The sequence below is a fragment of the Neoarius graeffei genome, chromosome 2, assembly GCF_027579695.1.
Source record: "Neoarius graeffei isolate fNeoGra1 chromosome 2, fNeoGra1.pri, whole genome shotgun sequence".
NCBI lineage: Eukaryota > Metazoa > Chordata > Actinopteri > Siluriformes > Ariidae > Neoarius > Neoarius graeffei.
This window is the reverse complement of record NC_083570.1, coordinates 98,847,405-98,863,788: the sequence shown is the minus strand read 5'-3', so window position 1 is coordinate 98,863,788 and position 16,384 is coordinate 98,847,405. Positions and strand designations below refer to the sequence as shown.

The following is a 16,384-nucleotide window of genomic DNA, read 5'->3' as shown; positions in this document are numbered from 1 at the left end:
CATACTCAGTCCATCTAAGCCAGATTCTAGAAAAGTCGTCAGTCTTTATTTTGAGGGAGTAAGTCAACTTTTCCATTGTGTATATATCCTGAATTACATCTAGCCATTCTCCTATTGTAGGAGGGTCTGACTTTAACCATCTTCTTGATATTGTTTTTTTACTCGCCACCAGTAGTATAAGTAACAACTTTTTATCCCAGTAGTCCCAACAATCAAGTGAAATATTTCCTAAGTATAAAATGTCAAGTCTACAAGGAATGTCTACTTCAAAAATCTTGTTCAGGTGAAAGTGGATGTCTCGCCAGTATGGTGTTATTATTGGGCAATCCCAGAAAACATGAAAGTGATTGGCCTCATTTGCCCCACAGGCCCTCCAGCAGGCAGTGCTAGATATTTGTGTGCGCTGCTGTAATGGTGTTATAAAAAATCTCGATAAGTTTTTCCAGCTATATTCACGCCATGTGTTTGAGCATGTTGTTCCCCATTGTAGTTTCCACAGATTTCCCCATTCTTCAGCTATTGTAAGATTACCTTCCTTTTCCCATTTATCCTTAATATATAGAGTGTTGTCTGGACTAGCTTGACGTAATGCCTGGTACAATCTAGATACAACCTTCTTGCAAGTTACTGAATTATTAGCTCCCTGGAACATTTCTAAAATACCTGTCTTTTGCCCCTCTATTGCTCTAGCTATATGTTCCTGAAAGTATCGCCTAAACTGAATGTATCTATAAAAATCTTGGGGTTGTAATCCATTCTCTTGCTGCAACAACTCAAAGCTCTTAAGTGTGCCTTCATTTACAAATGTGTGGTAAGTAGTAAGCCCCCCTTTAATCCAGGTCTTGAATCTGGAGTCCAGAATGTTAGGGGAGAAATCCGTGTCATAAGCGCACCATCGTAATATTTTTAGAGTACTGTATGTTCCAATTCACAAAGTTTTATTATCTTCTGCCATATTTTCAATGTAGTGTTAATCCAAGGGTTGTTTTTTTCTACCATATTATTCATCAATTTATTGTCTGCCATTATAGCTGCTAAGGGGATCTGAGGAGTCATATTGCTCTCTATAGCTTTCCATCTTGCTGAATATGATGGGTTGCTCCAGCACACTAAAGGTCTTAATTGGGCTGCAAAATAATATTCCCGCAAGCAGGGAAGGCCTAGACCACCATAGTCTTTATGCAATTGAAGAGTTTTATACCTAATCCTAGGTTTTTTTTACCTTGCCACAGAGATCTTGATATCATTTTGTCCCATCCCATGAACTGTTTTATGGGTATGTCCACTGGGAGACACTGAAAGAGGTATAATAATCTTGGTAGTACATTCATTCTTATACACTCCACCCTTGAGTAGAGACCAAGGAAGGGAATGACGCTCCATCTCTGCATGTCAGATTTAATGTTGTTGTTTAGTGGCCCATAATTCAAAGTGGATAGTTTTGTAATATAACCCTGATTCCAAAAAAGTTGGGACAAAGTACAAATTGTAAATAAAAACGGAATGCAATGATGTGGAAGTTTCAAAATTCCATATTTTATTCAGAATAGAACATAGATGACATATCAAATGTTTAAACTGAGAAAATGTATCATTTAAAGAGAAAAATTAGGTGATTTTAAATTTCATGACAACAACACATCTCAAAAAAGTTGGGACAAGGCCATGTTTCCCACTGTGAGACATCCCCTTTTCTCTTTACAACAGTCTGTAAACGTCTGGGGACTGAGGAGACAAGTTGCTCAAGTTTAGGGATAGGAATGTTAACCCATTCTTGTCTAATGTAGGATTCTAGTTGTTCAACTGTCTTAGGTCTTTTTTGTCGTATCTTCTGTTTTATGATGCACCAAATGTTTTCTGTGGGTGAAAGATCTGGACTGCAGGCTGGCCAGTTCAGTACCCGGACCCTTCTTCTATGCAGCCATGATGCTGTAATTGATGCAGTATGTGGTTTGGCATTGTCATGTTGGAAAATGCAAGGTCTTCCCTGAAAGAGACGTCGTCTGGATGGGAGCATATGTTGCTCTAGAACCTGGATATACCTTTCAGCATTGATGGTGTCTTTCCAGATGTGTAAGCTGCCCATGCCACATGCACTAATGCAACCCCATACCATCAGAGATGCAGGCTTCTGAACTGAGAGCTGATAACAACTTGGGTCAACCTTCTCCTCTTTAGTCCGAATGACACGGCGTCCCTGATTTCCATAAAGAACTTCAAATTTTGATTTGTCTGACCACAGAACAGTTTTCTACTTTGCCACAGTCCATTTTAAATGAGCCTTGGCCCAGAGAAGACATCTGCGCTTCTGGATCATATTTAGATACAGCTTCTTCTTTGTACTATAGAGTTTTAGCTGGCAACGGCGGATGGCACAGTGAATTGTGTTCACAGATAATGTTCTCTGGAAATATTCCTGAGCCCATTTTGTGATTTCCAATACAGAAGCATGCCTGTATGTGATGCAGTGCCGTCTAAGGGCCCGAAGATCACGGGCACCCAGTATGGTTTACTGGCCTTGACCCTTACGCACAGAGATTCTTCCAGATTCTCTGAATCTTTTGATGATATTATGCACTGTAGATGATGATACGTTCAAACTCTTTGCAATTTTACACTGTCGAACTCCTTTCTGATATTGCTCCACTATTTGTCGGTGCAGAATTAGGGGGATTGGTGATCCTCTTCCCATCTTTACTTCTGAGAGCCGCTGCCACTCCAAGATGCTCTTTTTATACCCAGTCATGTTAATGACCTATTGCCAATTGACCTAATGAGTTGCAATTTGGTCCTCCAGCTGTTCCTTTTTTGTACCTTTAACTTTTCCAGCCTCTTATTGCCCCTGTCCCAACTTTTTTGAGATGTGTTGCTGTCATGAAATTTCAAATGAGCCAATATTTGGCATGAAATTTCAAAATGTCTCACTTTCGACATTTGATATGTTGTCTATGTTCTATTGTGAATACAATATCAGTTTTTGAGATTTGTAAATTATTGCATTCTATTTTTATTTACAATTTATACTTTGTCCCAACTTTTTTGGACTTTTTTGGGGTTGCATTAGTGCGTGTGGCATGGGCAGCTTACACATCTGGAAAGACACCATCAATGCTGAAAGGTATATCCAGGTTCTAGAGCAACATATGCTCCCATCCAGACGACGTCTCTTTCAGGGAAGACCTTGCATTTTCCAACATGACAATGCCAAACCACATACTGCATCAATTACAGCATCATGGCTGCGTAGAAGAAGGGTCCGGGTACTGAACTGGCCAGCCTGCAGTCCAGATCTTTCACCCATAGAAATCATTTGGCGCATCATAAAACGGAAGATACGACAAACAAGACCTAAGACAGTTGAACAACTAGAATCCTACATTAGACAAGAATGGGTTAACATTCCTATCCCTAAACTTGAGCAACTTGTCTCCTCAGTCCCCAGACGTTTACAGACTGTTGTAAAGAGAAAAGGGGATGTCTCACAGTGGGAAACATGGCCTTGTCCCAACTTTTTTGAGACGTGTTGTTGTCATGAAATTTAAAATCACCTAATTTTTCTCTTTAAATGATACATTTTCTCAGTTTAAACATTTGATATGTCATCTATGTTCTATTCTGAATAAAATATGGAATTTTGAAACTTCCACATCATTGCATTCCGTTTTTATTTACAATTTGTACTTTGTCCCAACTTTTTTGGAATCGGGGTTGTACAATACCTAATTCTTTCATCATGTCAATCACTCTTCTACTTATAGGTTTTGTCTCAGACTTACCATTTGAAACATCTAGTGTTGGGTGTAGGTGTATGTTAAAGTCGCCCCCACAAATGACAACCCCTTGTGCTTTTGTTGTCATCAAGTCAAACATTTTCCTATAAAACATCCATCCACTGCCTGGAGGTGCATAAACATTAAGTAAAGTTACCATAGTCCCTTCTATTTTGCCTGTAATCATCACATACCTGCCTTCCGTATCAGTGAGTTCTGATATGTGCTCATAATTCACGCCTCTTGCTATCAGAATAGCTACTCCTCTTTTATGCCCAGATCTATGAGATGATGCAAATACATATTTAATGCCCATTCTGTTAAGTTTGGCATGTTCAATGGTGTTGAGGTGGGTTTCTTGAAGATAAGCTACTTGAACCTTATCTCTTTTAAGTTGAGCTAAAATTTTTCCTCTTTTAACTGGGTTATTTAAACCGTTAACATTATATGTGGCTAATCTTATGTTCTGCATAAAGGCTTATATCTTTGGGCAAGTCCTGCATTTTAGTAAAAAATAACCCCTGTACAGTATAGAACGACTGCAAACAAACATATTGTGAACATTGAACAAGATAAGAAAAGATAAACATATAATGGTCTTCCAAGATATGAGTCTTACTTAAGACCCTCCACCAGATGGAAGCAGGTGGATTTGGGGGATAGCCTCCCTCTTGGTAAGTGGGAGGGCCCTCACAGGTGTCCACATAAAGTTCCATGCCCATTTGTTTTCCAGAGTATTAGAAATATAACTTTACAGCTAGGTTTAGCGCCACATTGTGCTCTATTATGAGCTAAATAGTCACACAAGCAAAACTCACCATTCCTAAGCGGGGATTGAGTCCGTTTTTACATCAAGTTACTAACCGCTGTCTGCGCTTTGGGGTGGTACATCTCTTCGGAAGCCCTGCAGTCGCTCTTTATAGTTTGGGGTTCCAGAACCGGTGCTTTCCACTCGTCGTCGGGCTCGTCCGCTTCTCTGCCAGCTTAATTTCCTAAGGCGCTCCATCATTGTCTCAGGTTGACTGACCGCGGTGATGTCGAAACCTCTCTCAGCCAAATCTCCCGTTGCCTCTTCAACCGTGTTGTAGATCTTTTCTCCTTCCTGGTATTGCACTTTAAGCCGGGCGGGAAACAACGTTTGAAACTTGATGTTTCGATCCCTGAGAACCTTCCGAACCTCTGCATATTCTTTTCGTTGTTGTAGAATACGTGGTGGGTAATCATTGTCTATGTTAATTCGGGTTGTGCCCAACATCAAACCCTTCTTTTGCCACGCTTTCCTGAGCACCATCTCTTTGGCTCGGAAGCTAGCGAATTTGACAATGATTGATCTTGGTTGTGCATTTGGTGGGGGCCGAACTCCTAGTGAGCAATGAGCTCTCTCAATGTTCAGGGCCGTATCAGCAACGTCAAGATTATCCCTTATCAGCTGCTCCACGAACACAATCACTGACAGACTGTCCCTTTCAGCCCCCTTCGGAATCCCATATAAGTGAAAGTTTTCACGTTGTGAGCGACTCTCCTGCTTGGTTAGCCTTGCCTCCATCTGAGCATGAAGTTTTAGCATTTCAGACACAATGTCCTCGACATTTTGTATTCTTTCTTCTGCCTTTTCGATTCGGCTCTCAGCCTCTTCCAATTTGGTGTTTAGTTTTTGTTATTTCCCCTTTGATTTCTTCCATTGTGATTTATTGTCCTGTCGAAATTCTCTTAATTCTCGTAGTATCAGATCCAAATAAGCTGTAGATTCCCCGACAGGATTAGCATCGTCATTTCGAGTCCCTGTTTGCTTTTGTGCTTTAAGTTCTTTGCCGTCTTTTTTAACCTTAGCTGCCATCGTTGCCCCCTCATAGATTTTTCCTACTTTGATGTTTGATATGTGATGATTTAGGGCTAAAATTATAACTTACTCGGGAGCAACTTCTTTATGCTGCCATCCGTGTCAAGGCCGGAAGCGGAAGTCTACCCTCCACCTTTAAACATGGAATTGTTTACCCTCTGCCACGGAATCGTTTACCCTCCGCCTTTAAACGTGGAATCATTTACCCTCCACCTTTAAACAGGGAATCGTTTACCCTCCACCTTTAAACAGGGAATCGTTTACCCTCCGCCTTTAAACAGGGAATCCTTTACCTTCCACCTTTAAAAGTGGAATCGTTTACCCTCCACCTTTAAACGTGGAATCATTTACCCTCCACCTTTAAACAGGGAATCGTTTACCCTCCACCTTTAAACAGGGAATCGTTTACCCTCCGCCTTTAAACGTGGAATTGTTTACCCTCCACCTTTAAACAGGGAATCGTTTACCTTCCACCTTTAAATGGGGAATCGTTTACCCTCCGCCTTTAAACGTGGAATCATTTACCCTCCACCTTTAAACACGGAATCGTTTACCCTCCGCCTTTAAACAGGGAATCGTTTACCCTCCGCCTTTAAACGTGGAATCGTTGACCCTCCACCTTTAAACAGGGAATCGTTTACCCTCCGCCTTTAAACGTGGAATCGTTTACCCTCCACCTTTAAACACGGAATCATTTACCCTCCACCTTTAAACATGGAATTGTTTACCCTCCGCCTTTAAACAGGGAATCGTTTACCCTCCGCCTTTAAACGTGGAATTGTTTACCCTCCGCCTTTAAACAGGGAATTGTTTACCTTCCACCTTTAAACAGGGAATCGTTTACCCTCCGCCTTTAAACGTGGAATCATTTACCCTCCACCTTTAAACAGGGAATCGTTTACCCTCCACCTTTAAACAGGGAATCGTTTACCCTCCGCCTTTAAACGTGGAATCATTTACCCTCCACCTTTAAACACGGAATCGTTTACGCTCCACCTTTAAACAGGGAATCGTTTACCCTCCACCTTTAAACAGGGAATCGTTTACCCTCCACCTTTAAAAGTGGAATCGTTTACCCTCCACCTTTAAACGTGGAATTGTTTACCCTCCACCTTTAAACACGGAATCGTTTACCTTCCACCTTTAAATGGGGAATCGTTTACCCTCCGCCTTTAAACGTGGAATCATTTACCCTCCACCTTTAAACAGGGAATCGTTTACCCTCCGCCTTTAAACAGGGAATCGTTTACCCTCCGCCTTTAAACGTGGAATCGTTGACCCTCCACCTTTAAACAGGGAATCGTTTACCCTCCGCCTTTAAACGTGGAATCGTTTACCCTCCACCTTTAAACACGGAATCGTTTACCCTCCGCCTTTAAACATGGAATTGTTTACCCTCCGCCTTTAAACAGGGAATCGTTTACCCTCCGCCTTTAAACATGGAATTGTTTACCCTCCGCCTTTAAACAGGGAATCGTTTACCCTCCGCCTTTAAACGTGGAATTGTTTACCTTCCACCTTTAAACAGGGAATCGTTTACCCTCCGCCTTTAAACGTGGAATCATTTACCCTCCACCTTTAAACAGGGAATCGTTTACCCTCCACCTTTAAACGTGGAATCGTTTACCCTCCACCTTTAAACAGGGAATCGTTTACCCTCCACCTTTAAACAGGGAATCGTTTACCCTCCACCTTTAAACAGGGAATCGTTTACCCTCCACCTTTAAACAGGGAATCGTTTACCCTCCACCTTTAAACGTGGAATCATTTACCCTCCACCTTTAAACAGGGAATCGTTTACCCTCCACCTTTAAACAGGGAATCGTTTACCCTCCGCCTTTAAACAGGGAATCGTTTACCCTCCGCCTTTAAACGTGGAATTGTTTACTCTCCACCTTTAAACAGGGAATCGTTTACCCTCCGCCTTTAAACAGGGAATCGTTTACCCTCCGCCTTTAAACAGGAATCGTTTACCCTTCACCTTTAAATGTGGAATCGTTGACCCTCCACCTTTAAACGTGGAATCGTTTACCCTCCACCTTTAAACAGGGAATCGTTTACCCTCCACCTTTAAACGTGGAATCGTTTACCCTCCACCTTTAAACGTGGAATCGTTGACCCTCCACCTTTAAACGTGGAATCGTTGACCCTCCACCTTTAAACGTGGAATCGTTTACCCTCCACCTTTAAACAGGGAATCGTTTACCCTCCACCTTTAAACGTGGAATCGTTTACCCTCCACCTTTAAACGTGGAATCGTTGACCCTCCACCTTTAAACGTGGAATCGTTGACCCTCCACCTTTAAACGTGGAATCGTTGACCCTCCACCTTTAAACGTGGAATCGTTGACCCTCCACCTTTAAACGTGGAATCGTTTACCCTCCACCTTTAAACAGGGAATCGTTTACCCTCCGCCTTTAAACAGGGAATCCTTTACCTTCCACCTTTAAAAGTGGAATCGTTTACCCTCCACCTTTAAACGTGGAATCATTTACCCTCCACCTTTAAACAGGGAATCGTTTACCCTCCACCTTTAAACAGGGAATCGTTTACCCTCCGCCTTTAAACGTGGAATTGTTTACCCTCCACCTTTAAACAGGGAATCGTTTACCTTCCACCTTTAAATGGGGAATCGTTTACCCTCCGCCTTTAAACGTGGAATCATTTACCCTCCACCTTTAAACACGGAATCGTTTACCCTCCGCCTTTAAACAGGGAATCGTTTACCCTCCGCCTTTAAACGTGGAATCGTTGACCCTCCACCTTTAAACAGGGAATCGTTTACCCTCCGCCTTTAAACGTGGAATCGTTTACCCTCCACCTTTAAACACGGAATCATTTACCCTCCACCTTTAAACATGGAATTGTTTACCCTCCGCCTTTAAACAGGGAATCGTTTACCCTCCGCCTTTAAACGTGGAATTGTTTACCCTCCGCCTTTAAACAGGGAATTGTTTACCTTCCACCTTTAAACAGGGAATCGTTTACCCTCCGCCTTTAAACGTGGAATCATTTACCCTCCACCTTTAAACAGGGAATCGTTTACCCTCCACCTTTAAACAGGGAATCGTTTACCCTCCGCCTTTAAACGTGGAATCATTTACCCTCCACCTTTAAACACGGAATCGTTTACGCTCCACCTTTAAACAGGGAATCGTTTACCCTCCACCTTTAAACAGGGAATCGTTTACCCTCCACCTTTAAAAGTGGAATCGTTTACCCTCCACCTTTAAACGTGGAATTGTTTACCCTCCACCTTTAAACACGGAATCGTTTACCTTCCACCTTTAAATGGGGAATCGTTTACCCTCCGCCTTTAAACGTGGAATCATTTACCCTCCACCTTTAAACAGGGAATCGTTTACCCTCCGCCTTTAAACAGGGAATCGTTTACCCTCCGCCTTTAAACGTGGAATCGTTGACCCTCCACCTTTAAACAGGGAATCGTTTACCCTCCGCCTTTAAACGTGGAATCGTTTACCCTCCACCTTTAAACACGGAATCGTTTACCCTCCGCCTTTAAACATGGAATTGTTTACCCTCCGCCTTTAAACAGGGAATCGTTTACCCTCCGCCTTTAAACATGGAATTGTTTACCCTCCGCCTTTAAACAGGGAATCGTTTACCCTCCGCCTTTAAACGTGGAATTGTTTACCTTCCACCTTTAAACAGGGAATCGTTTACCCTCCGCCTTTAAACGTGGAATCATTTACCCTCCACCTTTAAACAGGGAATCGTTTACCCTCCACCTTTAAACGTGGAATCGTTTACCCTCCACCTTTAAACAGGGAATCGTTTACCCTCCACCTTTAAACAGGGAATCGTTTACCCTCCACCTTTAAACAGGGAATCGTTTACCCTCCACCTTTAAACAGGGAATCGTTTACCCTCCACCTTTAAACGTGGAATCATTTACCCTCCACCTTTAAACAGGGAATCGTTTACCCTCCACCTTTAAACAGGGAATCGTTTACCCTCCGCCTTTAAACAGGGAATCGTTTACCCTCCGCCTTTAAACGTGGAATTGTTTACTCTCCACCTTTAAACAGGGAATCGTTTACCCTCCGCCTTTAAACAGGGAATCGTTTACCCTCCGCCTTTAAACAGGAATCGTTTACCCTTCACCTTTAAATGTGGAATCGTTGACCCTCCACCTTTAAACGTGGAATCGTTTACCCTCCACCTTTAAACAGGGAATCGTTTACCCTCCACCTTTAAACGTGGAATCGTTTACCCTCCACCTTTAAACGTGGAATCGTTGACCCTCCACCTTTAAACGTGGAATCGTTGACCCTCCACCTTTAAACGTGGAATCGTTTACCCTCCACCTTTAAACAGGGAATCGTTTACCCTCCACCTTTAAACGTGGAATCGTTTACCCTCCACCTTTAAACGTGGAATCGTTGACCCTCCACCTTTAAACGTGGAATCGTTGACCCTCCACCTTTAAACGTGGAATCGTTGACCCTCCACCTTTAAACGTGGAATCGTTGACCCTCCACCTTTAAACGTGGAATCGTTTACCCTCCACCTTTAAACAGGGAATCGTTTACCCTCCACCTTTAAACGTGGAATCGTTTACCCTCCACCTTTAAACAGGGAATCGTTTACCCTCCGCCTTTAAACAGGGAATCGTTTACCCTCCGCCTTTAAACGTGGAATTGTTTACCCTCCGCCTTTAAACGTGGAATTGTTTACCCTCCACCTTTAAACACGGAATCGTTTACCCTCCACCTTTAAATGTCGAATTGCTCACTTACCTTTCAGCCCTAAAAAAAATCAGGGTTAGAAAATGCAAACTGAAGAAGGAAATAGTTTTTGTTGTTAAATGTCATATTATGTAACATAAAAACAGGAACCAGTTTCCTTCCATCCATCCATTATATATTGATCTAGACTTATATATGATGTATGAATAAGTATATGGTAAGCAGTGAAATAAACATCTAATGCTTTATTGGACTTAATACTGTTCCTCACTGGAGGAGATATTGCACAAGGGGAATGGGCTTACAGTTTATGCAAGTTCAGACTTGTGCATAACTGAGACCTTATTTTTTAGCCAAACTGCTCATTTGTGCACAACTCGCAGCCAACCCTGAATAGTTCTTCAGTCTGAGTATAAAATCATCACAATGCACGCTTAAATCAACATGAACAGAAGATTTCGATCATCACCATACAACAATTTAGTGCCAGAATTGCCAAGCACATCACACATATTTTGACATAAACACATTTAATGTATTTCATGGTGCAGTTTTTCTTTTCATTTCTTTAACTCAGTAATCCAGTAGCCAACGCCAGTAGCCATCAATATTGCTTGTTAACCATTAGTGTTTCAACATCTGTGTTTTACACAGATAGTGTTTCTTTTTAAAGTAGATCAGACCTGCAGAACAAGTTAGGACATACAGTATGTGGTTTGTTTTTATTTCATTTAGTAATACAGCAGAATCCTGTTGGACAGGTGGAAACAGATGACATTTGGCCATGTAGCATGAATATGGATTTTGACATTCCTCATGGCACTGTGGAGTGATTGTATTAATTGTGTTCAGACACAGGTGAAGATGGTGGAGGAGTGTGTGGTACCAAGACCACGGGGCTGTGTGCCAGCGATGTGTGAGGTGGTGTTGAGCAGTCTGGCATTGGTGATGATTTGGTTGTTGGACTCCGAGCTCATGAGAGAGATGTCAGGACTTTTGATATTCGCTCTGAGCCTGGGGGCAACACTTCACAGCCTCTGCCTGCTTAGTGAAGAATGGCTGTTTCATTCACAACAGAGGTAAGACATCTACCTGTGTGAGCAGGTTTAAATTTGAGCCTGTTTGCTTTTATAAGGCTGCTGGGCCATAGAAGGTTCACGCTGCATGCTGCATGCTGCACGCTACACGTTCACGTGAAGAACTGGACCCTGGGCCATTAAACTTCATGCTTGGATGTTCACGTGTTGCGTCTGTTCTACTTTGACCGAGTAACCAACAATATGGACTCTTCGGATGACGACGATTGCCTCATTCTGCTTTTACTGAGACAGAGGAAGAGAAAAAGGAACAGAATTTGGAGCCGAGAACACTTCCTTCTGAGAGAAACCCGTGGTGAATTTCACCGAACATTCTATAATCTGCTTGACAATCCCGATGAAGAACTATTTTTCAATTATACCATTCAATTATATTTTTTCTGAAGTTTTCCCCTGAAAGCATAGCGTTATCTCCCTAGACCCGTTCTGATTGGCTGGCGCGGCGGTGGCCGCATGCATTGACTGGAATTTCCATCTTCACGCCTAGAAAAAAGTGTGCATGTTCATTTCACGCTTCACGCGTGAAGTGTGCAGCGTGCAGCGTGCAACGTGAACGCCGTTCTATGGCCCAGAGCAAGTCATGCTACGTTTGTCCACTTTTCTTTACACGCGTGTAGCGTGCAGCGTGCAGCATGCAGCGTGCAGCGTGAACCTTCTATGGCCCAGCAGCCTAAGACTACAAGGGGCCCAGCTGGCTAGGGGTGGGCAAGGTGGACCTGGCCCACTCAATCACAAGGTTGGATTACCCACCTAAGAGGGACAAAGAGAGAACATTTGTGTTGTCACAAGGATATATAGTTGTGGTCAGAAGTTTACATACAGGAACATGAATGTCACCTTGGATATGAAGGTTCTGGCGATATTTGGGCTTTCAGTAATTTCTTTGAACTGTTCTTTTTCTGTGGCAGAATGATTGTACAGCATGCATTTTTAATAAAAATAAAAAAAACACTAGAATTTGGTGCACAAGTTTTAATTTTCTTTGGGTTTTCTGAAATGAACACAGGGTCAAAATTCTACATACAGGGTCAAAAGTGTACATACGCTCACTTAGATTATTAATTCAGAGGTGCTGAAACTTCCAAAATGTCTTTTATCTTGCCAAGGCCGGGGTCTCTTAACTTCCGGTTAGTGATCATGATTGACTCCAGCTAGTCTCTGTGTCTTCATAAAAAGGTTTTGTTTACAGCACTCATTGGATTGACCAACACACAGTAAAATGGGAAAGTCCAAGGAGCTCAGTGCAGATCTGAGAAAGAGGATCGCAGATATACACAACTCCGGAATGCCTCTTGGAGCCATTTCTAAACAACTGCAAATTCCAAGATCAGTTCAAACAATTGTATCCAAGTTATTGTGAGGTGAAGTCACTTTGCCAAGCCACTTTGCTTCAAGAAAACCCAAACTGTCACCCTCAGATGAAAGGAAATTGGTTTGGATGGTCAGGAACAACCTGGGAACCACCATGGCACAGCCCTGCCATGAACTGGAAGCTGATGGATCACTGTCTACAGTTCAGATCACCATGGACTAAGAGGCTGCTATCCAAGAAATAACCCCCTGCTCCAAAACTGACACCTTCAAGCTTAACTAAATTTTGAAGCTGACCACGCAGACAAAAAATGCCTTCTGGAGGATAGCTGTGTGGTCAGATGGGCTCAAACTTGGGACTTGAGTTACAACAAGGCAATGAACCCAAACACACATCAGAGCTGGTTGTGGAGGATAAAGCAGGCTCACATTAAGCTTAAAACAAGTCCTGGCTTCAACACTATTGAAAATATATGGACCGTGCTTATAAGTCGAGTCCATTCCAAGAAAAAAAATTGATCGATTGAACTCTACAAATTCTACCATGAAGAGTCGTGAAATATCCAACCAGAATTCTGCCAGAAGCTTGTTCATGGTAAACAAAAATGTTTGGTCAAGGTGAATCTTTTCTCAAGGTGAAGAGATGTTTTACCCAAATATTAGGTGTGCTATATGTATAATTTTGACCCTGTGTTGATTTCAGAAAACCCAAAGAAAATTAAAACTTGTGCAACAAATTTTAGTGGGTTTTTTAAAATTGTATGCTGTACAATCATTCTGCTCCAGAAAAAGAACAGTTGAAAGAAATGACTGAAAGCCCAAATATTGCCATGACATTCATATCCAAGATGACATTCAGGTCACTGTATGTAAACTTCTGACCACAACAGTATATATTTATATACTTGTATCTGAAATGTCCTGTTTCTTTTGAATCCATACAGTGCCCTCCACAATTATTGACACCGTGTATAAAGACGAGTAAAAAGGGTTAGAAAAAAATCCACCTTTTGATGAAGTGGCTTCATTTCACACTGAAAAAATGAGAAAACTTTTTACAACCTTTTTAATTGAAATAAATTTATTCAGAGAAAAACAAGTCTCTCATCAAGAAATAATTATTTTCAACAAAAATAGATCTGCCAATATTATTGGCACTCCTGGAAATGATAGTGAACACAATGAAACATGTTTCCCATTTAAATTGTACAGTATTTTTAGTTGATTGGAGTGTGTAGGAACTTTCAAGCTGTAATCCATGACTTCCTGATTGACTGGGGAACAAATATGAGGTGACACAGAGGACAAATACCCTTAGTCATCCATCCACATGGGAAAGATAAGAAACACACAAACCCAATGAGGGAGAAGTGTGTTGACCTTGAAAGGTCAGGGAATGGTTATAAAAATAGCTACTCGCCTGAAAATGTCCATTTCTACTGTTAGGGCAATAATAATAATAATAATAATAATAATACTTGTCCAGGGTGTACCCCGCCTTTCGCCCATAGTCAGCCGGGATAGGCTCCAGCTTGCCTGCGACCCTGTAGAAGGATAAAGCGGCTAGAGATAATGAGAATGAGAATAATAATAATAAAAAGTGGACATCAACTGGAGCTGTTACAAACTTGCCTGAAGAAAACCCCAGTTTATTTTGCCCCCACATACAGTTCAGTGAGGAGGATAAAGAAGTGAGGAGGCAAAGAAAAAAAATCCCCAAGGATCACAGTTGGTGAATTTACAGGAAAAAGTAAAATCTTGGGGTTTTCCAAGTCTCCAAAACCACCATCAGACTCCACCTCCATGCCGACAGATTATTTGGAAGGTGTGCCAAAAAAAGCCTGTCAGTTAACCACAAACATAAGCACCTGAAGTTTGGGAAACGCTATGACAAATTTGACTGGAACCGTGTTCTCTGGTTTGATGGAACAAAAATTGAGCTTTTTGCCAATAAACACTCAAGGTGGGTTTGGTGTAAAAAGAAGGATGGCTATAATGAAAAGAACCCGATCCCAACTGTAAAATATGGTGGAAGCTTTGTGATGTTTAGGGGCTGTTTTTCCTCCAAAGTCCCTGGAGACCTTGTTAGGGTCCATGGCATCATGGACTCCATGAAGTACCAGGACATTTTAAATCAGAATCTGGCTGCCTCTGAGAGGAAACTAAAACTAGGTGGTCATTGGATCTTCCAGCAGGACAATGACCCGATGTCCAAATCAACATAAAAATGGTTCATTGAGCACAGAATCAATCTTCTTCCCTGGCCATCTCAGTCCCCTGAGCTGAAGAGGAGAGAACACAAGAGCGGGCTGAGGACCCTGGATGATCTGTAGAGATTGTGTAAAGAGGAATGGTCTCAGATGCCCTGCTCTGTATCTCCAACCTTATTAAATGTTATAGGAGAGACTTGGGGCGGCACGGTGGTGTAGTGGTTAGCGCTGTCGCCTCACAGCAAGAAGGTCCTGGGTTCGAGCCCCAGGGCCGGCGAGGGCCTTTCTGTGTGGAGTTTGCATGTTCTCCCCGTGTCCGCGTGGGTTTCCTCCGGGTGCTCCGGTTTCCCCCACAGTCCAAAGACATGCAGGTTAGGTTAACTGGTGACTCTAAATTGACCGTAGGTGTGAATGTGAGTGTGAATGGTTGTCTATGTGTCAGCCCTGTGATGACCTGGCGACTTGTCCAGGGTGTACCCCGCCTTTCGCCTGTAGTCAGCTGGGATAGGCTCCAGCTTGCCTGCGACCCTGTAGAAGGATAAAGTGGCTAGAGATAATGAGATGAGATGAGAGACTTCTACATTAGGTGGCATGGTGGTGTAGTGGTTAGCACTGTCACCTCGCAGCAAGAAGGTCCGGGTTCGAGCCCCGTGGCCGGCGAGGGCCTTTCTGTGCGGAGTTTGCATGTTCTCCCCATGTCTGTGTGGGCTTCCTCCAGGTGCTCCAGTTTCCTCCACAGTCCAAAGACATGCAGGTTAGGCTAATTGGTGGCTCTAAATTGACCGTACGTGTGAATGGGAGTGTGAATGGTTGTTTGTCTCTATGTGTCAGCCCTGTGATGACCTGGCGACTTGTCCAGGGTGTACCCCGCCTCTCACCCATAGTCAGCTGGGATAGGCTCCAGCTTGCCTGTGACCCTGTAGAACAGGATAAGTGGCTACAGATAATGGATGGATGGATGGATGGATGTTTGTATCTGAGGAGCATATTACACAAAAGAGCACTTTTCAGATTAAAAAAGAAAACATAATGAAGGCTGCTGGGTTTTGGTGCAAAATGAAGAAGCGAGTGTGACAGTCAGTGTCCAGAAGAACTGTGGCTGGTTCTGTAAGATGCTCAGTAAAACCTACAGCTCATTTCCACATAAAACTGCACTCACTGGACCTCAGACTACTATTTTCTTTTTAAAGCAAAGGGTCGTCTCACACCAAATATTGACTTTGTTTCATTTATTATGGCTTACTGCTGTTTATAGTATAGCATTTAATTTCATTATTTTTAAGCCTTTTTGGTTTACAGCATGTCTTTACATGTGCCTAAGACTTTTACACAGTACTGTATATCTGGATTTTGAGCCCCGCTAGTTTTAACATTGCTAATCAAGCAATGTTTAGAGCTACCAATTAACCTAACCTGCATGTCTTTGGGGGAAACTAGAGCACTGGG

General features: G+C 42.5%; 1 protein-coding gene across 1 annotated transcript in view; it reads left to right on the top strand.

The window, feature by feature from the left end:
- The window catches only part of sting1 (stimulator of interferon response cGAMP interactor 1), a 64,252-nt gene that overhangs the window by 12,669 nt on the left and 35,199 nt on the right, over positions 1–16,384 (top strand). The window contains exon 2 of the mRNA XM_060915266.1: positions 11,173–11,399. Coding sequence (XP_060771249.1) covers positions 11,185–11,399 — 215 coding nt within the window. The 5' untranslated portion in view covers positions 11,173–11,184. The remainder of the gene's footprint in view (positions 1–11,172; positions 11,400–16,384) is intronic.